General features: G+C 36.5%; 2 protein-coding genes and 1 long non-coding RNA gene across 3 annotated transcripts in view; 1 reads left to right on the top strand and 2 right to left on the bottom strand.

Moving 5' to 3' along the window:
- Positions 1-2404, bottom strand: part of ACSS3 (acyl-CoA synthetase short chain family member 3) — a 133504-nt gene extending 131100 nt beyond the window's left edge. Inside the window, exon 1 of the mRNA XM_010975095.3 lies at positions 1942-2404. Coding sequence (XP_010973397.2) covers positions 1942-2249 — 308 coding nt within the window. The 5' untranslated portion in view covers positions 2250-2404. The remainder of the gene's footprint in view (positions 1-1941) is intronic.
- Positions 2405-2533: 129 nt separating this feature from the next.
- LIN7A (lin-7 homolog A, crumbs cell polarity complex component) overlaps positions 2534-25665 on the top strand; it is a 206346-nt gene continuing 183214 nt past the window's right edge. The window contains exons 1-6 of the mRNA XM_031463079.2: positions 2534-2633; positions 11649-11763; positions 17158-17272; positions 18649-18865; positions 18965-19115; positions 21045-21159. The gene's annotated coding sequence lies outside the window, so the exon portion shown is untranslated. The remainder of the gene's footprint in view (positions 2634-11648; positions 11764-17157; positions 17273-18648; positions 18866-18964; positions 19116-21044; positions 21160-25665) is intronic.
- LOC116156456 (uncharacterized) lies at positions 13349-18881 on the bottom strand. Its single transcript, XR_004140274.2, has 3 exons — positions 18837-18881; positions 17565-17689; positions 13349-13465 (listed from the first exon to the last, which is right to left on the bottom strand). It is a non-coding gene; the product is annotated as an uncharacterized LOC116156456 (long non-coding RNA).

The following is a 25665-nucleotide window of genomic DNA, read 5'->3' as shown; positions in this document are numbered from 1 at the left end:
TTAGGCAAGCAACTAGAGATTAAGAAAACAAGTTAGAGAGAAAATCTCCAGGTCTTAAATGTCTACTTGATGGACACTTTCACTGCCTCATTCTCTGCACTCCCTTGAGCCCTCACCGACCTCAAGTAACCCTCCAGAAATCTACCCCTTCCTTTCCACTGCCACTGTCATTGCCTTATGTCTGGCCCTCACTTGTTTTTACTTGGAACATCCCCATGACTTCTTAATTCAGTTCTCTGCACACAGTTTTGTGGGAAGGACGGTCACATAAATAATTTCAGTACCATACTTTATGACAGATATGTGGACACAGAACTTTGAGAATACACTCTTAGGAAAGGCAACGATCTCTGTGTTTTGATCAGAGAAACAGTAAGAAGGTTTTCTCCTAAAATAATTGTGGTATGAAAGTGCAAAGAGCTATTCTTCCTCTAACATTTATAGAGTCTGTTTCATTCACGACTTGGTCTTAACCCTTTACTCAGTTAATTTTCATATTAGTCCCACATTTATCTATGAGAAAACTGAAGCACAGAGAGATTAAGTAACTTGCTTATCTATGAACACACAGCCAGTAACTGTGAGAGCCAGAACTCAAGCCCAGCATTCTGGCACCAGAGACCATGCTCTTAATCATCATGAGTCCCCCAAAGCAAGGGACATAAGTCCATATATTATTTGATAGTGCATACCAGTGCTTAGGTCAGTGCTGGCAACGTAAAAGAGGATCAGTCAAACGCTACTGAAAAAAGTGAACTGGATGGAGAAAGGTGCTCACTCAGATTCTAAAGGCAAAAACCATGCCAATAGCTCCAAACAATCAGGAAAGGACAGGGCATGGTGGGGACACAGAACAGGCTCTGGTCGAGATGCCCTTCTCCATTCCAGGTATCCCCACGCTCAACAAGGAGACATCTGTCAAATGCAAATCTGACCATGTCATTCTACCATCTCTCTGCTGGCAACTTGGAAATGGTAAGGGGAAACCCAATTGCAGTGTCTCACAAACTTTTAGAGGAAACTCTCCCTAATGGCTGGCAGATAAAAGCAACCACACTCTTAATGGCTGCTAGGCACATAGCCCAAAGAGCAGCCACAACTTTTGAGTTCTTCTAGACTGTGTGACTCATTCTGGCAAGTTTGGCATTTATTCTACAAATGTAACTCTTTGTTGTAATATAAAAACAATGTTTATAACTGCTTATAATTGCAAATCCAGGAGAAAAAGACTTTATTCCTACCATGATTACTAGCATCACCTGTCTTTACGTGCATTCTTTCTGGGGTACTCCATAGTGCACCCTCATATACAGGACAGGACTACAGAGCTAATCTGATCTACTTGGCATGACACATAAATCCCTTCCAATCCAGCCTCACCCTCTCCCATCTCTCCAGTGAACACAATTATTGGCAACCACATTAATAGTCAAATTTCAATCTGTTAACAATTAGGATCTTGGACTTGGACTTCAATAATTAGGATCTTGTTGACTTTGAGAGGACCTATCCATCCTTCCAAACCCTACTAGGTGTGATTTTATTGAAGTCCTTCGTCATCCTCTTCCTCCCCAGTGTGTGGATACTTAGTAATACTCCCCTAGTTTATTGTTCGCTTGCATTTGTTTAAGTGGCTGTCTCCATACTAGACTGTGCTGTCCCTGGTGACAGGCTCTTGCTTTAGTCGGCTTAACATCCCCGTGCGAAGCAGAGCCCTGCCATACAGGTAAATCTTTGGTCTATAAGAAGTTGGCCTCACAAAAGGTAAACCAAATCCCTCAAGTCAGGGAAAGACAGCTGACTCTGAATTTAAACACAAATTAAGAGGTCTGAACACATCTCCAGTCTCGTTTTCTTTCCCAAAAGAACTCCAGGTTCCGGTGCAGGGGACGTCGAGCCTTGGCGCCCAAGACTGATGGAGTCGGGGAAGGAATCACTCACCAGCTGGTGGAAGGCGGGTGTCTGTTCTCCAGCGTTTTGGTCCAGGGCTTGTACCAGCTGATCTGCTCTGCGGCTTTGCCCCAGAACCTCTCGGGGTCCGCCACCGAGGCCGCGAAGTGTGTCTGGTACTCGCTGCCGCCCGAGGACAGCGCCCGGCAGCCCCGGCCGCCGAAAGGGCCCCGCGGGCCGGGGGTCATGTACGCCCGGCGGGCCGGGCCGGCTCCCCGGGCGGGAGAGGACGCGGGCAGGGACCCCCCGAGTCCCCCGGCGCCGGTGACTTTGCGACACTGCAGCCAAGACGGCTTCATCGCCGCCAGCGGTCCCTGCCTGCAGGCTGCGCTGCCCGCGGGCTCGAGTGCACGCCTCGGGTGACCACTGGGGCGCTCGCGACTCGCTGGGGTCCGAGGGGCGCAGGAGGGAGGCGGGGACAAATTCCGAGGTGTGCCCGCAGCCCGCGAGTTTGGAAGTCACACTACAGTCGCCGGGAAAAACCGACCTGGAGCTGCGAGGGAGGGAAGCAACAGGCTGGAGTGGGGGCGGGGCGGGGGCGGGGCTGGGGTCGCGGCGGGGTCACAGCGCCCCGAGGGGGGCGAGCGCCGCGCCGCCTGAAGTCCGACGTCGTCGCGCGTCTCCGGCTCCGCGGCTCCGCCTGGGAGAGCGCCCTCCCCGCGCCGACACACAGGTACCCCAAGGTGAGGCCGACGGACCCAGTCACTCTCAGTTTTCCGACACAGAAGTTGCGCGCGGCTTCTCACGGAGGGTCTGTGGACAGCGGGCGGGGGAGAAGGCCGCGCCTCGGGCGGGCGGCGGGAGTCGGTCCCGCTGGGCTTTGCGGCCGAGGCCCCACAGGTGTCACGTTTTATGTGTTTATTTCTTTTGAAAACAAACTCAATCACTGGTTACTTTAAAAAAAAAAAAAAAAAAAGCGACTCCAGGGCAGGGCAGGGACTGCTCCAGGATTTCCTGAGAGCTGAGAGGAGGAGGAGTGGAGGGAGGTGGCCCAGTCGAATTGGGAAGTGCTTCGTGGGGGTGATTGACAGGCCCTGTGGGGAAGGTAGCCCCATGGGGACCAGGATTCACTTGCTGACTGGATTCCCCGCAGGATCTAAGCAGAAAACAGAACAACTTGTTTTTCCTCCCTTCCAATTTGGAGTGTCTTTGGCCCATTTTTGGATGAGCCAAAAAAAAAATTATTATTTAATGCCAAAAAGACAGAGCTAAGGAAAGATGAAATGAATCAAAAGAGAAAAAGAGAAGGCTGAGGAAAATTCAGAGAGAAAGGCGGTAGAAATTACTGAGTTTAACATTCTTCAGACTCCTTCACTGGTGTTTTACCTGTTAGTGAAATTCAGATGTGATCCCCTTTGTCTTATATTATGCCAAATACATTCTGCTTGGTGTGACAGTATTTGTAGTTTTAAATGTAAGGATGTCTGTTCCCAAATCTGAAATGAGAAAGAATAACGCCCCAACCCTAGGAAGGACTGTAAAATTGAGAAGCTGTAAACAGATTTTTCTACAGGAAAAAATAAATAATGTGGCGATAAAGATTAAACAGAACAGAGACAAATCTAATGCAAAACAAAGAACATTTCTTAAAATAATCACCTCAGCTCTTCCCTTTCAACTGAGGAAGAAAGCCCTAGACTTTTCCCTAACAACTGCAGCTTACCCTCTTCCAAAGGCCTTGCCTCAAATGATTTCCACGAGCAAAAGGCACTTGCCACTACTTGAATCCAGAGAAAGTTACCATGCAACCATTTTAACCTCCTGGCCCCCTCCTTTCCTCTGCCTAGTTGTGTTAAGGCTGCTATCTGGTCTACAAGATCCTGTGACCTCAAATCAGCCCTTACTGTATTACAGTGATGTCCACCTCAGTCGTTTGCTTAGGGAATATGTATGCAGGTTGTGATTTGTTGGGGGAATATGAAGGGGGCAAGCAGACAGTTAAAGGTTCTTACTGCGTGTCCACATTGTGCTGGCACTTTTGAATATGTTAGCTCCTGTGATTCCTAAAGGAATATGAAGAAGTGGGAGCTATAAGTCCCATGTTGACCGCCTTGAGGCGCTGTATCCTGGCACACCTGTAATTCAAGGTGCACAGGCTCCTCCAGGACAGCCCATTCCACCTGCCACTCACCCCAACAGACTCTATAAATTACTGTACAAAGATTATCATTTTCTTTCTGTGCCCCAACTTGATTAAGGTGGGGCATCTGACTCCAAGATCCATGATTTTCACACCAAGCTAATTATTTTTCTATCAAAAAGAAGAAAGATTTTAGACTTCCAATAAAATATGACAAGTTGTGTACTCACATCAGTTCCTCTTCTTCTAGAAGAAAAAGAATCAAAGTGGGGTGGTGGTGGTAAAAATTCTACAAGAACAAAGAGAACAGGAGAGGACAAGAAACCAAATGAGAGAATGGAAAGAAAATGAATTTGGTATATGACTTAAAGGGGGAGGGGGGAGCTGAATTTAACTACTGTTAGAGGAGCAAATGGATTTCCTCATCAGAAACCTGAAATGTCTTAGGATTTGGAGACCCCAGTTTCCTCTGAAGGTTCAGAATGAAGGTTAAGGCCTTAAAAGCAAAGGGGTTAATTAAAAGATTGTGTGAGGCCCCCACCCCTGACACTGCTGGATAAAACCATTTTCTTTGGACCCTGCAGTACTGTCTTGTTTTAAGTTATTGTATGAAAAAGATTGTTAATATAAGTTCCATATCAAGCAAAGGGAAGAGCATGAGTGAAGGTAAGTCCAGCACAGATGAGGAGCATAGTATACACATAGAACTAGAGTGCACAAAACGACTAGAAACTTCTACTAGAGCCAGATAGGGAGCTACAAAATAGTCAAATACAAGCCAGGACCTTTTTTACACTAAAAGCTTGTGAACTAATAATTAAACATATGAAAAGCTTAAAATCATTAACCATTGAATCCCAGTACTACCCCTTACTAATTTCCCTACACTGTGTAATTTCCCTACACTGTGACTGAGACTGAGGTTGATAATCCTTACTTCACAGGAGTGTTGCAAGATTTAAATATATGTAAATTGCTTAGCACCAAGGCAGTAGCAAACCAAGCAAATTTAAACAATTGGCTATGAACAAACAGCCAATCCAAAAAATCAACCCCCAAACCTCCAGCTTCATTAACATCCTTAAAATTTTACAACCAGAAAGCTTTGAAAGAAATTAATTTAGGCATGCATGTACGTTCTGTCCTGCTTCAAAAATTAAATTATATTTTTAGCTAATTTGGGGACAGGATACTCATATTCTTTTCAATATTTAAGCCCTCTAAAATTCCAACTTTTATAATAAGTACAGTATTTCATTGTATGTCAATAAATGGTATGTTTAACATGCTATTCAAGATGACATTTTAAACACCTTAAGCAGACTGATTGATCAGATTATCTGAGAGAAACTTTCTAGTAAATGGAAGAAGCACAATGACGAACAGTGATGAAATAAAAGAGAAAGAATGAAGGGAAGGGAGGAAACTGGAGTCAGAATACTTAATGCCTAAGAAAAAGATGCTGAAAATTAGCAGGAGAGCAGAGTGGAATTAGACTTAAAAGAGAAAAAAGATAAAGGAATCCTACATCTTAATTTTTCCCTGTTTACAATTTTTGCCTGGAAGCGGTCATTCTTAGTACAGGCCAACCTTTTGCCAACAGAGAGAGTAAAAGGGATTAAAAAATGTACAATTTGAAATTAAGTGTGGATTACCCTGGTCATTATTACATTATTCTGCTGGCCACAGAATTCATGTTTTCACATAAATCTGTTAAGAGTCAGATGTCTAACTTTGGGTAAGTATTAGAACTACTAAGAATTTTACTTATGACAAAAGCTAAAAATGGCCTCATATATTGAATTTCTTGGATATTATGAAAACTTGGCAAGTACATATAGAAACACTTGCAAAAATTACTTTATCTCTGTAGCAGGTACACACTGAGCTGAAATTTGAGCCTGCAGAAACACTGCAGATTTATTTTGATTTGGGAAAGACTTTCTGGAAAATATGCTGATTTTCACGGCTTAGTAAATATTTTTAAAACTTCTAAAGTGATACAGCGCATAGTAATGTAATTTTAAGCTCCTATTTTGAAACATTTTTCTTTTTGCCCACATAGTAATTACAATAAAGGCAAAGAGAAAAAGGCAAATAAAAGAATTGTTTTCAAATAAATAACAAGTGGAAAGACACTTTACAACTTCAGTTCATTCTGACAACCAAATATAAGGCATGGGATTCATTCACTAGCCTTATTTTTATTTCTTAAAAAAATCCTAAAGTTTATTTTTAGTCAGTAAGTATTAATAAAAATACAGTTGCTTTTATTTGAGAAAAAAATGGAAAGAAACAACCTAGGCAAATATTTCCAATCATTTTTTTCAAGTTCTTGAGTTTTTTGTTTTTGTTTTTGTCTTTTTTTTGGTTTTCTGGTGGGTTTTTTGGTTTGATTGTTCTCTGTATAGCAATTTACAGTTGAGGGGGGAATCTCATCAGTACAGTTGTGTTGGAAAAATCACAGAATGGCTAATATTTTAATCAGACATGAACATCCTTGAGAAATCATTTTAAATTCTTCCTTACATATAATTCCTAAGAAAACTTTTCTCTTTCTGTTTTGCATTCCTAAGCCAAAACCACTGTTTTTTACTCAACTATTTGTTATAATACTTTAAATATATAAGAAATGATCTCATTATCAGAGAAAAAAAGGTGAAAAAGGAAAGAAATATCTTCTATAATAAAATTTTTCACAAACTGTAGTTTTTACCTAACATTACTTTGGGTTGCCAATTTGTGTGTGTGTGTGTGTGTGTGGTAGTAAGATACAAAATTAAACTAGAAAATGAAACAAGTCCAGTTAACCAAAAGAGCTGCTCTTATGTAACAAGGGAGTGGGCAATCATTTTGGAGTTTTAAAGAAAACACAAGTATTTCAACTGAAGTACTGTTTTAAAATTAAAGAAAATTTGGAGACAAAGAAATGACTTACATTAGGTAGATCATATAAACAGGTATCTCATTTATTTATGGGAAGCACTATGGACAAGAAAATTTTAAAGTATGGAATATAGGTTGAGTATTTGGACACTTTTTCCAACCATCATTCTGAACGATGAGATGCTTAGATGACCCTTGTGATACCTTTATGTTCTACCTGTTGATACAGATCCCTACCTGTTTTTAGAATTGAACACCTAACTATTTAGAGATCCAAAGTGTGTTTAGAATTTCCAGTAAAGATATTTTGTGTATTAAAAGGATTTCAATGGACTTCTCTGTCAGTTGCTTGCACTTGCTTTTTTTGCTTAACCCAGATACTCTTGTACCTTGTGTGTATATAAAGTTTGTCTCTTTATATTTATGTACTTATAACTCTATGTGGGATAAAGTTTATTTTTCTGTAACATTATATTGCTTCTTCCCATTGAAACCTTTGTCAGCCTAGTATAAACCGACACATCAGTTTTGAAAGAGTAAGAGAAGTGTTATTAGTGTTTTCATTTTTTGTGTTTTTTTTTTTGTAACATTGTTTTATACCTATGAACTTCGAGTAATATTGCTGGGCTCAGCCAGACTATTCCAGCTACTGGCATCTCCTCCTTTCCTCTCTGCTGTGACAACACCATAACAAAGTGCAAAGGCTTTTTGATAGATTACACCTGCAATAATGACTATACATGTATGTGTGTGGATGTGTGTGAAATGACTAATTTCTGCTATCCTCCTTTAACATCTGTAAATTTCATTCTTTCTTCGCTGCTTCGATGAGCTAATCTAACAGCCTGTTCACCTACCTCCTATCACTCAGTTAATCCACAAGTATTTACTAAGGCCCTCTCCCCATGTTCAGCAGCCTTCTAGGAACACAAAGAATTATTTATAAATTGCTAAGAATCTATCTCTGTTATTAAGTATTTTTTAACATTTTTTATTGATTTATAATCATTTTACAATGTCGTGTCAAATTCCAGTGTAAAGCACAATTTTTCAGTTATACGTGAACATGTATATATTCATTGTCACATTTTTTTCTCTGTGAGCTGCCATAAGATCTTGTGTATATTTCCCTGTGCTATACAGTATAATCTTGTTTATCTATTCTTAAATTTTCAAATCCCATCTATCCCTTCCCACCCTCCACCCCCTTGGCAACCACAAGTTTGTATTCTATGAGTCTATTTCTGTTTTGTATTTATGCTTTCTTTGTTTGTTTGTTTTAGATTCTACATATGAGCGATCTCATATGGTATTTTTCTTTCTCTTTCTGGCTTACTTCACTTAGAATGACATTCTCCAGGAACATCCATGTTGCTGCAAATGGTGTTATGTTGTCGGGTTTTATGGCTGAGTAGTATTCCGTTGTATAAATATACCACATCTTCTTTATCTAGTCATCTGTTGATGGACATTTAGGCTGTTTCCATGTCTTGGCTATTGTAAATAATGCTGCTATGAACATTGGGGTGCAGGTGTCATTTTGAAGTAGGGTTCCTTCTGGATATATGCCCAGGAGTGGGATTCCTGGGTCATACGGTAAGTCTATTCATAGTCTTTTGAGAAATCTCCATACTGTTTTCCACAGTGGCTGCACCAAACTGCATTCCCACCAGCAGTGTAGGAGGGTTCCCTTTTCTCCACAGTCTCTCCAGCATTTGTCATTTGTGGATTTTTGAATGATGGCCATTCTGACTGGTGTGAGGTGATACCTCATTGTAGTTTTGATTTGCATTTCTCTGATAATTAGTGATATTGAGCATTTTTTCATGTGCCTATTGATCATGTGTATATCTTCCTTGTAGAGTTGCTTGTTTAGGTCTTTTGCCCATTTTTGGATTGGGTTGTTTTTTGTTTCTTAAGTCGTATGAGCTGCTTATATATTCTGGAGATCAAGCCTTTGTCAGTTTCATTTGCAAAAATTTTCTCCCATTCCGTAGGTTGTCTTTTTGTTTTACTTATGGTTTCCTTTGCTGTGCAGAAGCTTCTAAGTTTCATTAGGTCCCATTTGTTTGTTCTTGCTTTTATTTCTATTGCTTTGGTAGACTGCCCTAGGAGAACATTTTTGGGATGTATGTCAGACAATGTTTTGCCTATATTTTCTTCTAGGAGGTTTATTGTATCTTGTCTTATGTTTAAGTCTTTGATCCATTTTGAGTTTATTTTTGTGTATGGTGTAAGAGAGTGTTCTAGCTTCATTGCTTTACATGCTGCTGTCCAGTTTTCCCAACACCATTTGCTGAAGAGACTGTCTTTATTCCATCGTATATTCTTGCCTCCTTTGTCAAAGATTAGTTGACCAAAAGTTTGTGGGTTCATTTCTGGGCTCTCTTTTCTGTTCTGTTGGTCTATATGTCTGTTTCTGTACCAATACCATGCTGTCTTGATGACTGTAGCTCTGTAGCATTGTCTGAAGTCTGGGAGAGTTATTCCTCCAGCCTCTTTCTTTCTCTTCAGTAATGCTTTGGCAATTCTAGGTCTTTGATGGTTCCATATAAATTTTATTATGATTTGTTCTAGTTCTGTGAAATATGTCCTGGTAGCTCAGTCTCATTAGGAGGAAAACAAGTCATCAAGTGCCATATAGTTTGTTAGGCCTTTTAGAGGTAGATGAAAAAGCAAATGTGAAGGACCAAAATATGGAATGGAAAACTCCAAGTTTAAGGCACAAGTAACCATTCTAAAACATAAATTAGTTGTATCACTCTCTTGCCTAAAACCTGTCGATGGCTTCCCACTGCCTATAGTGGAAAACCCAATGCCCAAAGCCCTTAGAATAGACCTGTCATTTTCACTTGGGATCTATTCTGCTCCCCTAGGGGGCATTTATAAATAAGTAGTGTATTGTTATCTATTGCTGTCTAATAAATTATTCCCTAATTTAGGAGCTTAAAACAACAGATGTTTATTATCTCATATGAGCTGCTGTTGATCAAGAATCAGGATGAGTTAGTTAGCTGGGTGCTTCTGCCTCTAATGAAGTGGTCAGTACTATGGTCACCTCAATGGGCAGGAGAATCTGGTTCACCTTTACTCACATGGCCGTTGGCAGGAGGCTTCAGTTCATGGGGCTGTTCAGAGGTCATGGCAGCTGGCTATCCCCAGAGAAAGATAAGAGAGTGAGTAATTGATTGAGTGGTTGTGTGTGTGTATGTGTGTGTGTGTATGTGTGTGTATGCGTGTGTGCGTGCGGAGGGGAGAGAGAGAGAGAGAGAGACCAAAACAAACTCCACAATCTTTCGTAATGCAATCTCATCTCAGAAGGGCAAATTTGTCACTTCTGTTTTACGCTATTGGTCACACAGACAAATTCTGGTACAATGTGGGTGGAGACTATACAAGGTTGTGAATAGGAAGAGTCTGGGTGATTGGGGACCATCTTGGAGGCTGGCTGCCAAAAGTAAGGATACTTTTGGTTTGTCATAATGGCTGGAGATTGCTATTAACATGAGCAAAGACCAAGAATATTAAAATCTTGTGTAAGAAAGAATCATAGCCCCTCACAAAACTGCCAACGGTATTGCCAAATAGCTCTGCTATGTTTTGGGTACACTACCCTTTTCCTACACGCACACACCCAACTCTTTCTGTATTTGGCTTCTTGCAATTCCCTGTAAAATCCTATTCCTTCGAGTTGCACAAATCTTCCTTCTGGCTGCAGTGCCTTCTTCACCTTGGCAACCTCTCCAACTGTCTCTTTAGGATTTAGTACAAATCCCTTCATCTCCTGGATGCATTCGATCACATTAAGCAGATGAGCTCTTGCTTTTTTTTTTTTTTCCAATTCTTATATTTGTTATAGCACTTATCACACTGCTGTAATTACTTTTACCAACCCTTCTCCCCCAGAAAACTGTGGACCCTGCAGGAATGTTTTATAATCTTAGTTTAGTCTCAGTGTCCCCGTACCTTACTCAGTCCCTGCACATAGCAAACACTTCTTAATGCAAGATAGTGAATGAATGACCAAATTAGTGGTATGCTGTCTGTGTTTGTGTACATGTGTATACAAAGGTGCTGCCACTTAAGAGAAAATTGTAGAATGTAAAAGCTTGAGAACAACTGACTTGCTCCATTTTAATCCAGACTCTGCTTTGTTCCATTTGTTTCCTGTTAAAGTGCAAATTCGCCTTTACTTCTCATAATCTATTTTTAAATAAGTGTTTTACATCTTTGCCAAAAGGATAACCAAAAGTTATATTTTCATAGATTGTGTCTATCAATTTTAGAGGGCGCTACCTGATTAATGCACTTATTTTTCAGAAAATGTTCATGTTAAAGAATTTAAATATAAATTAAGAAAGAATAATCCTGTCTCAGTGCATTTAATGATGTTTGACTGTTGAACTCAAAGAGTTAACATAAATTCTAAATGTGCTATATTACAGCCATTAGAATTTATTAAAGTGAATCTGCAGTAATAGGATAAAAGGTTGATTTCCTAAAAGAGTTATTATAAGCACCAAATGGGCCAAGTTATGGGAAGTGCAATCTGAAGCTCTGAAGACTGAAGTATACTCTTCTAAAGGAGCTAATGCAATATCCAACCGCATTAACCTAAGGAGTAGCTTATTAACTGAAGCACCTATGCTACGTAGGAATAATTTAGTGGCCTTCTAGGGCTTGGAGTGTTGCTTCTGGTGTTAGATTCCAGGCTTGTCCATTTTTGTGACAGATTCAACCTGCCAGTCATGGTCATGCCCTGACGACCTTCTGCTAAACCTTCCAGATATTGAGTGACTTCCTGGACCTTCACCTGCTCCAGAACTCCTCTGATACTCTGCTTGGAGGTACGAATAGTTTCATGTCTACTCATGTATTTAGATAGTCCTTTTAGCAAAAAGACTATATGTCTGACATATAGTTGAATATGTGCATTCTACTCCTAGATGGTCTGCAGCCCAGAAGAGGCCACTCCACATTAAGCTGCCCCAATAAAATGCCTTTTACTGAAAAAAAAAAATCAACTATATGCCAGACATATATGAATACAGAGGCCAGGAAGACAGACACTTTTTGTCAGATCTCATGAGATTTACCTTCTGATTGTCAGATATAGAAAATAATAACCTAACACATTATAACACAACAAATAATATTTCAGATAAGGATATGGGCTATGATAAAAAATAAAACAAAGTAAAGGGCAAGTGAGTGAATTCCTTCAGGAGGTGGTATTTAAACCAAGGCCTGAATTATAGGAGGGTGTTACCAATGTGAATATTTGTGGAAGAGAACTTTAGATAGAGGGACAGAAGGACCATGTGCAAGATCTCTGTGGTTGGAACAAGCTTGGTGTATATGGGAGTTAGAAAGTTAACAAGTGATACTGGAGCATGTTAAAAGATTGAGAGATGCCGTGTAAGAGATTGGAGGAGCTAGATGATGAAGGATCTTGTAGACTATGGAAAGACATTTAGATGTTACTCTAAATGCAGTTTAGAGCTCCTGGATAGATTTCAAAAACAGAAGTGTATCTGATTTATGCTTATAAAATTTGGGGGATTTGAGCCTCCTGTTCTGGTCCTTACCATAACCATCAGTTCCTGAATCTGACATATGTAACAAAAGGCTTTCAAAGAGGTGATTGGGGGTTTGCTAAGGGCACACTGTCTCTTTTATCTACAATGTTTACATTTCATGGAACTTCAGTAGTGAGTTCCACCTTGACTCAAGTTCAGGAAGCCCTTTCTCCTAGACATTATATTCAGTATTACCCGTTTTATAGGCAGGCAGTTAATTCATCAGTCACTCTCGGCCTTTGCTAATTCCCTGGTCAGGTCCATACTAGAGAGCTATAAGGAAATTTCACCCTCTCTCCTTGAAAATACGAACAAAACTCCAAAACTTCAACATCTTAAACACTTTTCTGGGCTTCATAAGGTTCAAGAAAAGTTAAGTGGATTATGTTCCCCCCCAAAACAATACAATTTTAACACTGCCAAATAATGCCAAATACCCCTTATTCATTTATTGTCGTAATTGATAACCATCTTCCAAACTGGAGTACACTGAATGGCTCTTCCAGATTCAGGACATCTAGTCAGCTTAAGAAAGTTCTTAACCTACTAACCTTAGATAAAAGATCAGTCATTTTTAAGTGATATTCCTCACTCCTTTCCTCAAAAAATGTCCTCTGAGATATTATCAAGACCATGCTTTTCCCATGTAAGTTCTCTGTGATGGGTAAACATGAAAAATACACAAGAATTACCTTGTATAAACCAGTACAGTGGAGGCAGAACTCAGTGAAGTCTGCAGTCTTTGAGTAACACTGTTTTGAACGACACTTAGACCACAATCAATATTTGAATTAAAAATTTAGCTTAAAAAAACATGCAATTTCCTTAAACATGGATATTTATTCTTCTTGGATTAGATGAGCAATAACAGAAAAATGCCTAACTTTTCCCTGTATACATCTTTGTTTCTTACCACATGTACGGTGCTCATCGATTTTGACAATGCTGCATGTAACAGCGCTCTGTAAGTCTGTAGAAAGACAAGAAATTTGAATCTCAACATTGTAAATGCATTTGTGGTAATTAAAAAGACCAAATAGTTATATTAGTTGTAATTAAGTTATGTAACAAAATTCTTAAATGTTTATGAAAGCCAAAATAATTAGTAGAGCAAAGCAAAGACTTTACTCACTTTTAATTTAGTTTACAATAAGTAAATAAGTAAAACTAAATTAAATCTATCCTAAGGATTTAGTTATGTTATGTATAACTGAATGGTAATCAGATTTTTTGTGATTGTTATGGTAACACCAAAGTTGAGTTGTTTCTTCACAAATATCATCACAAATATCATTGGAAAATAACATTCAAGTGACTTTTTGTAATGTATATTTAAATTAATTCAAAATAAAGAATCCTGTGACTGTTTAACTGAACTGCTACAATTTTACTTTTGGTAATTTGATCAAGATTTTATGCAAGATCTCCATGTAAGAGACTTGGGATTTGTAGGCATTATTCTTCATCTCTCAAAAATACATTTAATCAGCTTAGGTTAGAAAACTAAAGTCAGTAAGCATTCCAAGGAAATAACACAACCCACTTCAGATTTCTCTTTGGAGATGAGACGTAGGTTAAAAATCATTTAAGAATAACAATACCATTGTCATGCATTTAAAACAGATTTAATTAAAAACAAAAGAGCATAACTATTTGAACTCTAAGCTTATGTGTAACCTCCCCCCATATTAAAAAGAAGAATGAAGGGACCTTTTATCCATTCTGTAGAGGCAAATTAACAAAATTCAAGGTCCACACTTTGAAAATACAATTGATCAAAACACATGAGGAAACAATGATAATGAGCATGTGTAGCTAACATTTATCGAAAAGAAGAGAGAAATGGAGAAAGAAACTTAACATTTAAAAACTATGATTTTTTTCCACTTCCTACAATAGCCTTTGATATAGGCCAAACAATTTGTAAATTCCAGGCCCACAAAAACAAAGGAGTAAATATAATAGGGAAAACTGGGAAGAAATTGTTATAGTAGGGAGTTTAGGAGTTCAGGCTCCTGAGTCAGATAGTCCTTGATTTTAGTCTTTGCTCTGTCTCTTATTAGCTGTGTAATTTGAGGCTAGTCTCTTATTCTGAAACTCAGTTTCCTCCTGTGTAAAATGGGAATAACACTGGGGAGTTGAAGTGAGACAATGTGTATAAAGCACTTAGTACAGTGTTTAATTTACAGTAGGTACTAAACATGGGTTGTTTCCATTTATTCATTCAACGTGTATTTATTAGGCATCATGGATAAGCCAGACATTCTGCTGGCTAACTGGAATATAGGAAGAACAAGATTCTTGATGTCATGGAACTTACAGTTTAGTAAGAAGGAATGTGGAGAATGTGCAGTCCAAAAGATACAGCAGTGATGGCAGTAGTGATAATAGAAGCATGACTATACACTGAGAAAGTGTGTACATCTCAGAGGCCTTTATGCCAAATTATGACCCAAGAAATGGACCATGTAGGTCAGAGACAGAAGAGAAATTGGGAACATACTTTGATTTGCCTGTGGCATTCCAAATAAACTCCAAATTCCTGGATCTAAATTACAAGGCCCTCCATGATCTATCCTCTCTTTATTTCCCCTTCCTCGTCTCTTACCACATTCCCAAGTTGCTCCCTGGAGTTTCAGTTTCTTTATGTCTGGTTCTCACCCTCCTCTGCTAATACACATCGCTTCATTTTGCTGGACCGGCCTTTTCTTTTTCACTTGGATAATTCCCTCTCAGCCTTCAGATCTCTCCTTGTACATTGCTTCTTCTTGAAAGCCTTTTCAAAGTACAGTAAGAGCCTCTGCTTATGTTCTTCAACTTTATAGCACTTACCACACTTTACTTTCTACACAGAGAAACTCTAGCTTGTGAAGGTAAGGATCTGGCTTACCTTCATATCCATGATATCTAGCATAGTACTGTTTTCTAGTAGGCACTTAATAAGTGTTTGTTGGAGACTGTATCTTTTTTGCCAGTTGACCTAAAGAGTGATGGGTGAATAAGGCAAAAACACACACACACAGAACAAAAGTCAAAACTCCAGCCAACTGTCAAGAGCACCGATTAAAGAAAGAAGGAAGAGCAAGACACTGGTTGGTGCTTTGCCCATAGTGCTTACAAATTGTTTATGGCTCATTATTATCTTATCTAAGTCTCATAAAATCTTGCTCAATTGATATAATTATCCCTGTTTTGTAGGCAAGGAATTTAAGCCTCAGAAATATTAATGTCTTGCTGAAGACTAAACAGATAGTATGTAGAAGAGCTTGGATTAGAATCAAATTAGAAATTGTAAGATTTTGAATTGGAGAGTAAAGTGCAAGTACGAAAATATTTTAAAGGATTATAGAAAAAGATAAGTTACTGGGTAGACTCACTTGCATTGATATTTACAGTGAGATAAACATGGTCACCTTTGATGTCAGTGTAAGATGTTCCAAAGATGTCCATGTTTTATGGACATGATATAATAATTATACTCTTTAATGCTTGAATATATGTGTGTAAAATTGTGGCCTGTTATTTAAATCTTGGGTAAAGCATACATTTTTCTGCCTGGGTCATGTGGTTGTGATTTATTTCACTATGGGAAAGCTGAGAGCTAGAAATTCAGCTCCAGATATCCTGCATCTCCTAATAAATAAATAGCATTTTTGACCAGCAGCATTTGCCCAGTTTTTCTCAGAGCAAACATATCATTAACAGTGGAAATTTTTAAAAATCGAAATCTCAATATCTTTAATGCACATCAGTTAAAATAGATTGTAAGTGACAACCCCCAAGCTTGAGTAATTAGAGTATTGAGAGAATAAGAAACTTAAGAAAATAAGTTCTCAATATGAGTATTTTGAAAATACAAAGAAATGGGCTAGGATTTAATACCTAGTAAATGATAGAAGTTTGAAGAACATTTACAACTCAAATACCTACAAAGACACTAAGATACAACATTAGCAAGGTTTGGGTGATGTCCCTTTCCTGTTAGATCTTGTCATAAGATTTATATCTTATCAGCCATATATGTAGCAATTTATTTGCAAGAAGATCTCCTATGAGATTTTAGTTTTATGATATTTTTATTATTAAACTTGACATTTTGATGCTTGTTTACTTGACTGTTATACAGAAAATTGTACTTAATCTTTGTGGATTTTTTAAGGAAGCTAGATTTTAAATTATTCATATTTAACATGCTGGAATAACTCAATTGATCTTGTTATAACTGATGCAATTTCTTTACCATAGAAATAAGTCAGTATGTATACAAGATTGTTCAGTTTCGTGGAGTTAGAGATCAATGAATTAACATCATTTATAATTAAATGAAAATAGTGTATGAAGGTAACAGAAACATTTATTAAAAAAATGTCATTACCATATCAGCAAGAATCTATGACTTTAAACCAAGTCTCCTGAATTCCTATAGAGGATTGGGAGAGCCCAGCCAGTTGGGACCAATCCCTATGTTCTCTTCTTTTTTGGTGTACTGCTAGACTGCATTTCTAGGCTCCCATGAGGTGGGGCCAAGTGTCCAAGTTCTGGCCAGTTAATGTGGTCTTTTTTTTTTTTTTTAAATGTGGTCTTGAATGAATGAGCTGGGCCCCAAACCCTTGGATAAGATCTCCAGGTACTTTTTCCCACCCCTCTGCCATCTGGCTGCAGGAAATCCTGTGGAAGACTCCAAGACCTTAGGAAATGGTGGAGCTACCTGACAGGAGTCTGTGTCCCTGATAAACTATAAAGAACAGAGTCTGCCACTTCCTAGGTTAGATGCGAGGTGAGTAAAAAATAAACCTCTATTGTGTTAAGCAACTGAGATTTAGAGATAGTTTGTTATAATAGATAGTCTAACCTGAATAATACAGAGGGCATGAGGAAAACCCCAAACTTGTCTCATGCTTTCCTCTGAACATCCTCAACCTTGCTGCATATTATTATTAACCGTGTGCAAATTGGTCTAAATAAAGGTGGCTTTGATCTAGATACTGCTGTAAAATCTGTTCATCAATTGTTTTCAGCATTTCTACAACCAGAAATGTGGGTCTAAATTAAAAGTATACAATACTTACCAAAGAGCTGAAGTATTCTCCCTTTGTCCCACAAAACACTGAAATGCTTTTGTTAATGATTATTGATGTTTTCTTCTCCTACAAAGTCCATATTTTCTGCTAAGATTCTTCTATTAGGTAATTTTCTATCAGTAGAAAAAGAACAATTTAGAATTCTAGGGAGTCTGATTTATGTTTTAATGATTTAATGAAAATCGATTATTGGCAGTTAAAACCCATTTTATCAAATCAATCATGAAGTGCTTATTTCAATTTGCGTTAATCCTCATCTTATTTCAACTTATAAAATGAATATATTTCCTCTTTAAAAGACAAAAATTCTATGCTAGCTACCAGACTGATTAATTTTTTAGCAATATAACGTTTCTCATTCTTTAAATGCACTAAAAAAGTTTGATTGTGGTGGCTAACAAAAGTAGTACAATTATTTCTGAAGTAGTGTACATTATTTTTAATTATACCCAGAACCCAAACATCAGAATAATGAATCTACGTTATTCTGAAATAGCATTGTTGGTTTACTGATGTTATAAGTGACTGAAATATTTATCTTAATTAATCCAACCTAAGAGGAAGTGAGCATTTTATATTGCATTTTATTTGTCATTTTATAGATGAAACAATTGAGATTCAGAGAAGAAAGGTAACTTCCCCAAGGATCCACAGCTAGTAAGTGGGGGAGTTGCAATTTGACCCAGATGAGACTGGCTTTTATGGCCCGAGCTCTTAATGACTTAAGTCCATTAACCAGAATATCTCAGACTTGAGACCATGCAGACTGTTGAGAATATATCTGTGAATCCCTAAGCATCTATGGCCTAGATTGAGAAGTACTACAATTAAATATTAAACATAGTCTTATTATGTTGTATCTTGATCTAATAAAACCATAAACACAAATTTACATAGAAAGTACAAAGCAGTTGCATGATGATAAAACAATCTATCAGATGATCTAAAACATGTGGTATACATACACGCATGTCTATGTATCTGTTCATCTATTTATTCAGTTACTGAAGAGTCTGGACTTGGGTGGATACAAATAGAAAGTTTCAGTTTTCTCTAATCACTGCCTTTACAGTACTCTTTGGAGCAATTTTTAAACCTCGGTATGCAAACCACTACACCAAGACTTTAGAAGGAATAATGGAGCAAAGATGTGTTCTTTCTGATGCAGCTAAGAGTGAAGCTGTGGAAGAGGCAGATTCCTCCCTTCCGCCTCCCTCTCCCCATCTCTTCTATTCTGCTTCACAGAAGAAAGACACATACCTCAAAAATCTCTCCAGACATCAAACAAGGTAACTCCAAAATACTGTGGTAAGAAAACAAACCAGTGTCAATGGATAACCAAGGAAATATAAACTACCTTAGGATTTGTATCTTTTTCTATCTTACAGATATTTCTGTTAAAAGTGAAAAACTGGCATTTAAAATGGACTGGTATTGATAATTGTTATTTAAAGATCTCACCTTTTCCACCTTTTCACACTGTCAAAGAATGCGTCACTTTTGAAGGAGTTCCTTAAGAGCAAAGCAAATAACATACAGGTAAGAAATACTAAAAATTGAGAACATCTTCTTTCATGTATTTAAATATAAGCAGTTCTTTTGAGGTATTTTCAAGCCTCCTCTTTGGGACATTAGCTAAAAAGAAAAACTTTGAAAATTTGAAGCAGTATAGGTTAATGAAGTAGGTCTTTTTAACATAATTGGAATATTTTTTGAGACCGCCAATACTTTTAAGATACATTGGATAAAACTCATGTGTAAAATTTTTATGCTTTCTTTCAGATTTGGAATGTATTATTCAACAATATAGTTAAAATCTATTTTATCAAGTCATATCATGAAATACTTAATTATTTAATCCTCCTCTTCTTTCATCTTATAAAATGACTATATTTTCTAGCTTTTATTAACAAAAAGTAAAAATACATGCTAGTCAGACTTGTTAGTTTTGGCAGTAGAAGAGTTTCTCTTCTCTATTTTAAGTACAAGAAAAGTTTGATCATAACAGCAAGTAAAATTGAGTTCTTTTATGATTTCATACATTACTTAATTTAATTATTCCCACCCAAGCATCAGAGTTTGATACATGTATGTACACACATTTAACAAGGGTAAGTAAATGATTTATGGTCTGAGCTATGTACTGCATTGCATTATTAAAAATAAGTAATGAGAAATAGCACATTGATCTATAATTTTGTTTTGTAAGTTATAAAATTGCATTAAATAATCTTCAGAGGACACTATCTTACATGTTCTATACCATATTTCTCAGTGGTTTGGTAATACTTTTCAAAATGAGTATTAGCATGCTTATTTGAGTAGAAAAATGAAGCTAGACTTTCCTTGTCAGAAAATATTTTTGATAATAGCTTTTGGTTTAATAACGAGAACTGGCTTTACCAATTAAGTTGCATGGTAACTAAATTTAGCTAAATCTGCAGCTCAGAGTTTCTATTGACTGTTTAAAGTGCATGGCAAGATAAAAACATACTATAAAAATATTATATTGGTAAATATATTGGTATTGAAATTGGAATGTCTTTTATCTTTCGAACCTTTCTGAGTACATTGAAGAGCAGTTTTTAATTTAGTAGATAAGAGAACAGACCAAGCAGGATGACCTGAATTCACATCCCGACTTCACCTTTAGGCAAGAGATATTAGGCAAATGACTTAACCCCTCTGTGCTTCAGTTTTCATCTTTAAAGTGGGCTATCAACAAGACCTATCCATAAGGTTGTGATGAGGATTAAATGGTTAACAGGTAAGTTAAAGTGTATGAAATTTCTGTGTTCAACCACTTTTGAACTATAAAGAAATCAACTTCATATAGTTCATAATACAGTTAGGAATATAATTAGTATTCCTAATAAACTTCCAAGAAATAAAGAGAGTAAATGATTTTGACCACTAGGTACCAAATCCCTTTGCAAATCAGTGGTTTTCAAATTCTTTGCTTTTGACAAAACTGAGGGAGTACTTAATTAAGCAATGAGTAAATAGGTTATTAAAAATAATTTTTGGTGATAGATTACTATGTTATTTTTTACTTATGAAAAGAATACAAATAATTGAGTGATATTTATACTAAAAGCTACTGTCATTTCTGTCAGAATATTTATGAAGTCATATGTTTTGATCCGTACAACCGTAAAAATTAAAAATAGAAATAAAACTGACCCTGAATTTGTTGCATTCTAATGCTAAGGAATATAAGATACATTCATCTCTGCATACATTAATTAACACTCTACAATAACTCAATCTCATTAAGGGATTAATTTCTAATGAATTATTATATATTTATAATAAAATTTTACTTTTAGCTATTGTGTTTTGATAAATTAAAGAACATATTGAAATAACTCAGCCCAGAAAAAATGTATATTAAATCTACAATTATAGGAAATTTTTAATAAACCACATTGAATTCATATCCACAATCTAATTGTTACCTCTGAATAGACAGGCATAAATCAACAAGTATGCTGCATGAGAAAAAATGCACCTGTGGAGTAAGATACCAACATTGGCTTCTAATTCTGGTGGTGGCATTTCTTGAGGCCCTCCCTTGGATTTGGTAAGCACTATTTCTTTACTCTTAAGGCAAGGAAGTGAAAACCCATAGTTTCTTCCCTAGGGTCATGTGCAACTTGAGTAAATTTCGGCTCTCCCTATTTCCTGGGATTCTGCTTAAACAGACTTGGAGTTGGGATAGCGACTAGGGCAGTGATACGGGATGGGAGAGCTATCTGTTTGTCTTATAACCAGCCATCAGGGAGCTCAAGGCCTCTTCATTATTTTCAGCATTTTTTAAAATACAGAGAATTGATGTTCCTTTTTTCTCAGTCTTGGGTTTTTAGTTGTTGAACTTAAGGCTTAATAAGAAAACTACTACTCAGCACACATACACAGAATGAAGCACAAATTTTAAAAACTGTATAGTGAAATGACTGTAAAATCCACAGAATACATCCTCAGGTCCAGGGGACCGCAGACCCCAACTTCAGTCTCTGTAAGCAGCATGCTGTCTAGCTTCTCGCTAGGTGCCATCTAAATCCAAGATAGCCTGTGAACTGGAGACTGCATCAGTCCCCATAGAGTAAGTCTGTACTACTATTCACAAAATAGGTTTTTCTGAGATACATTTAAAAATTAAAATAGTTATGCCTATTTCTAAATTATCTGCCATTTTGTTTAGAAATTCCAGGAAAAATCATGATAAAAATTAAGATGATAACGATCAGCATTTTAGGTTAACATTCAGAACAACTTCTAGTACTTTAGTGTCAATCAATTCTTTAACACTTTATAAAGAATAAATGTACCAAAGCTAGAAGAAAAGAAAAAAAACATGAATAGAAATATAATTATCCCAATTAAATTATATTCTATAAGGATTTCAACAAACTGGATGAAAAAAACTATTGATTTAGTATCCAAATACGTTTTAAGAATAATTATCTAACAACATTGCTTTTTTTGTTTGTTTTTGGCCACCATTCTCTAATTAATCAATAACCTAATCAAGTTAACATCATTAGGGTCCAAGAACAGACTCCAGGTATATGAAAACAAATGATTTTTAGAGATACATAGAAGTCCTCTATAATGTAGATATAGCGAGGTATCAATATATTCAGCCCAGGAAATATTGGTAAGAATAAAATCACAGAAAACGGTTTGGAAATATATAAATAAACCTAGGGAGTTCACAAAGGAATGCTCACTAGTCTTGCAGTTTTCAGCTTATGCCACATGATTCTCTCAGGATAATGTTATTTAAAATTGATTCTGGCCTCACGTGTGGGAAGACAGCAGATTCTAAAGTTAATATTTGACTTTTCCTCTCTACCTAAACCAATAGCTAAATATAAAAACCATTCAAGGCAAGGCATATGTTTGTTAACATAATAGTACTGTCCAAGAGCACAGTATGTTATTTCCACATGTCATTTTCTCATTGATAATAACATCTGATTTATTCAGTGGTTCATCTTTTGTTAACTTCAGTATCTGTAACAAATCTGAGAACCTGGTAGTAGATTGAGAAAGTTCTGACCCACTGAAATACCTAGGAGTCTAAGATTCATGCATCTTGTCTACTGAGTAGACCCTTGATTCGATATTATATATAATGAATGCACCTTTTTAACACTTGGGTATCTTCTCTGCCCACATCATATTAGAAGAGCACTGAAATCTTCATTTGAAAATTTGTTTATCCGTTGCACAATTTTTTTTTAAATTCCCATGTATTCAGCACTTCACTGACAAAATAAATTTTTATATAATAACCAAATCACAGTAAGGGAGGAGACAGAGAAGCAATGATACTAAAGCCAAGCATAAAACTGATGGTCATGAAAATGACTCTAAATTGTTGAAAGAAGAGCTAAATTATGCTTGATATTTTGTTTTTCATAAACATGCTTCTTAGCATGCAGGTGTGTTTATTTTAGTAAGTTTTATTTTATCTTCATTTTAGTAGGATTGTAACTTGAAATACATATTAAAGGTTATCCCTGATACTTAAACAATTTGCTATCTGAAATTCATTTGTGGAAACAATGTAATTCAAACAGCAGTGAGTGTGTGGCAGTAATAACAGTTAGGGCCTCATTGTTTCTTTAGAAATTTTTAGAATTTATTCTCATAAAAATAGTCATCTCTAATGGCCAGTCCAGCAATTTAATAGGCTTGAGATTAATTATGATTACATTCTGTCTCAGAAAATGGACATTGTGAAATAAGGTACAGCGAGGTTCCCTGGAGAAACCACAGCGGTGATTTTCAATTGGGTATTTCTGTTAGATACAGGAATAGCACTGAAAAGCTTTGAAAATTTAATAGTCTCTGTCCTCCTGAGAGGACTAAATCAGTAGATTGAAATGAAATGTTATACTGGATTTCAAAATGGAATATTTGGAATTATGTACACAAATTAGTGTTAGTGATCATTCAGAAAAACAATCAAGCATTGCACATGTTAAGCCAGCCATGTAGAATGGCATGGGTTCATAAGTTCAAGGGCTTCATAAAATACTGCTGTGGACAAGTAAACATTTAAATAAAAAATTGAAAATATATCCCTCAGGTCTACAGCGTCATGTATTTTTCAGTCTGAGTTACATATGCATTATCACATTTTGTAATCATATAAAATGTACAGATTCCCAAAATAAACACAGTCACCTCCAATCGAGTTATTAACAGCCCAGTGAAATTCATTTGTCTAAAAACCAAAATTGGCAGTCTCCTATCTGATCTTCTGTAGCTGTTCTTTCTTCCCTGTACAAAATATCTATTGTTTTAAGCTAACACCATACATCAGTGCTAGTCATTACCAAAAACAGATAGGCATGACCATCCATGTATTTTGAAATGTAAAGCTGACAGTTGTTTCTGAGCAAATGTTTTATATTTTACTTGCCACCTACTAATGTCTAGGTTTTTCCCAGAAATGGCAGTTTTGAATTAATAATCCTACATTGTTATTATGTTTCTATAAAGCATTCTGTTAACTGTTCTTAACACTCCATTATATGTAATTAGAGTTATAAGTGCAAACGAAATAAAAATAAAAACTCTACCTGAGGTTTGATTCATCCATTTGTAAAACAATTGAATAAAATGAAAACCTGCCATCTGTTCTGTTTATTCCAAATCCATGTGTTTGTAACATGACCCTTTGTAGCCTTTTGATAGCTATATTTTCCAGAAGAAATATATTAAGTTAATTTTTTATTATACTTCTCAAAATATTTTAGATTCTCAGCAATTTTATGAATTTATGATTCTTGATCTATGCTAATTTTTCTTTCTAGTCCTCATTTTATAGGGGTGCTATTTAAGTAATAAAAACAGCTTTTAGCTTATTTTCTTGAAAGCTGAAAAATTAAAGAAGAATCTGTTTTTTTCAGGGCACTATCACAGAAATCTCAAAAGAATGAGTTTTTAAATCTATGACATTTGGCGAAAATAGAGCTTTCTTGGTAGTAATATTGTATAAAATCACCAGATGGTATCTCCTAGTCCCTGTATAAGATTTTTGTTCTCTTGGTAGACAAAACATTTAAAAGAACACACAAAAAAATTTTGCTCTACCAAAAAGGAAGCATTTCCAAGTACTAACTGCTTATTTTTGTATTACACTTTTCTCATTGATTAGTCTCTTGCTTCTATTTTTCCTGGTATTAAAAAAACAAATATTTATTGCCTATGTAAACTGTACAAGGTTTACAGACAATGAAAGTTCTAGAAGCAGCCGCTAAAATTGTCTTTTTTGAATCTCTCACCAAGAACATAAAGTCCAGGGTGAATGTCAAGTGTCTTACTAAAATCTCATAATATGATAATGGTACTTCTGATTCAAAGCTGAGCTTTACTACCAGAGGCAGAGCCCAAAAGGCAAAATTAAATGTGCAATGTCTAAACTGAGCTCACTGATCATTCTTCTTTTCCTCTGAGAACCTCAAGCTGTGGTTTACAAACAGTTTTCTTGTGGGATATGCTGTGAAATAGCAAAAGGAATTTAACTTACCAGTTACCTTGGGTCTTTGTTTACTTTCCTAAATGGAGAAACAGCAGGATAAAAAGAAAGAATTCTGGAAAAGTCTACCATCTAGAACTCTTTCCAAAGCCCTCTTCTGAAGAAAAATATTATTTTGGCAAAGACATTGTAGAAACAGCTGATTAAACAAAGATAAATGTTTTTGTTTATCTGCTTGTTTGAGATGGCTCAGGATTTCCCCTAATGAGGTCGGTGAATCTCTGAAAAGGAAATATAGATAGAAGTAGTATAAACATTTAGTTCACCCCAGCATACATATTTTGTTGAGTTCTTATGAAGATTTCTATTCAAAGAAATTATCCTTTGGGAAAAGATGACCAGGTGAAAGGTGATGTGAACCATCCGTTTTAAGGAGTCAATTATAAAAATTTCAATAATATCATTAATGGCATAATTATTTTTTTTGAAGTGTGATATTAATGAATGAGCAGATTTGGAATATTTTTCCATTCCAATTTCTATTGGAATAAAGGTTTCCCTTGCTATCTGAAAGTAGAGTGTTCCTGTGAAAAG

The sequence above is a fragment of the Camelus dromedarius genome, chromosome 11 (genome assembly GCF_036321535.1).
Source record: "Camelus dromedarius isolate mCamDro1 chromosome 11, mCamDro1.pat, whole genome shotgun sequence".
In the NCBI taxonomy this organism is placed as follows: Eukaryota; Metazoa; Chordata; class Mammalia; order Artiodactyla; family Camelidae; genus Camelus; species Camelus dromedarius.
This window is presented reverse-complemented; position numbering and strand designations above follow the sequence as displayed.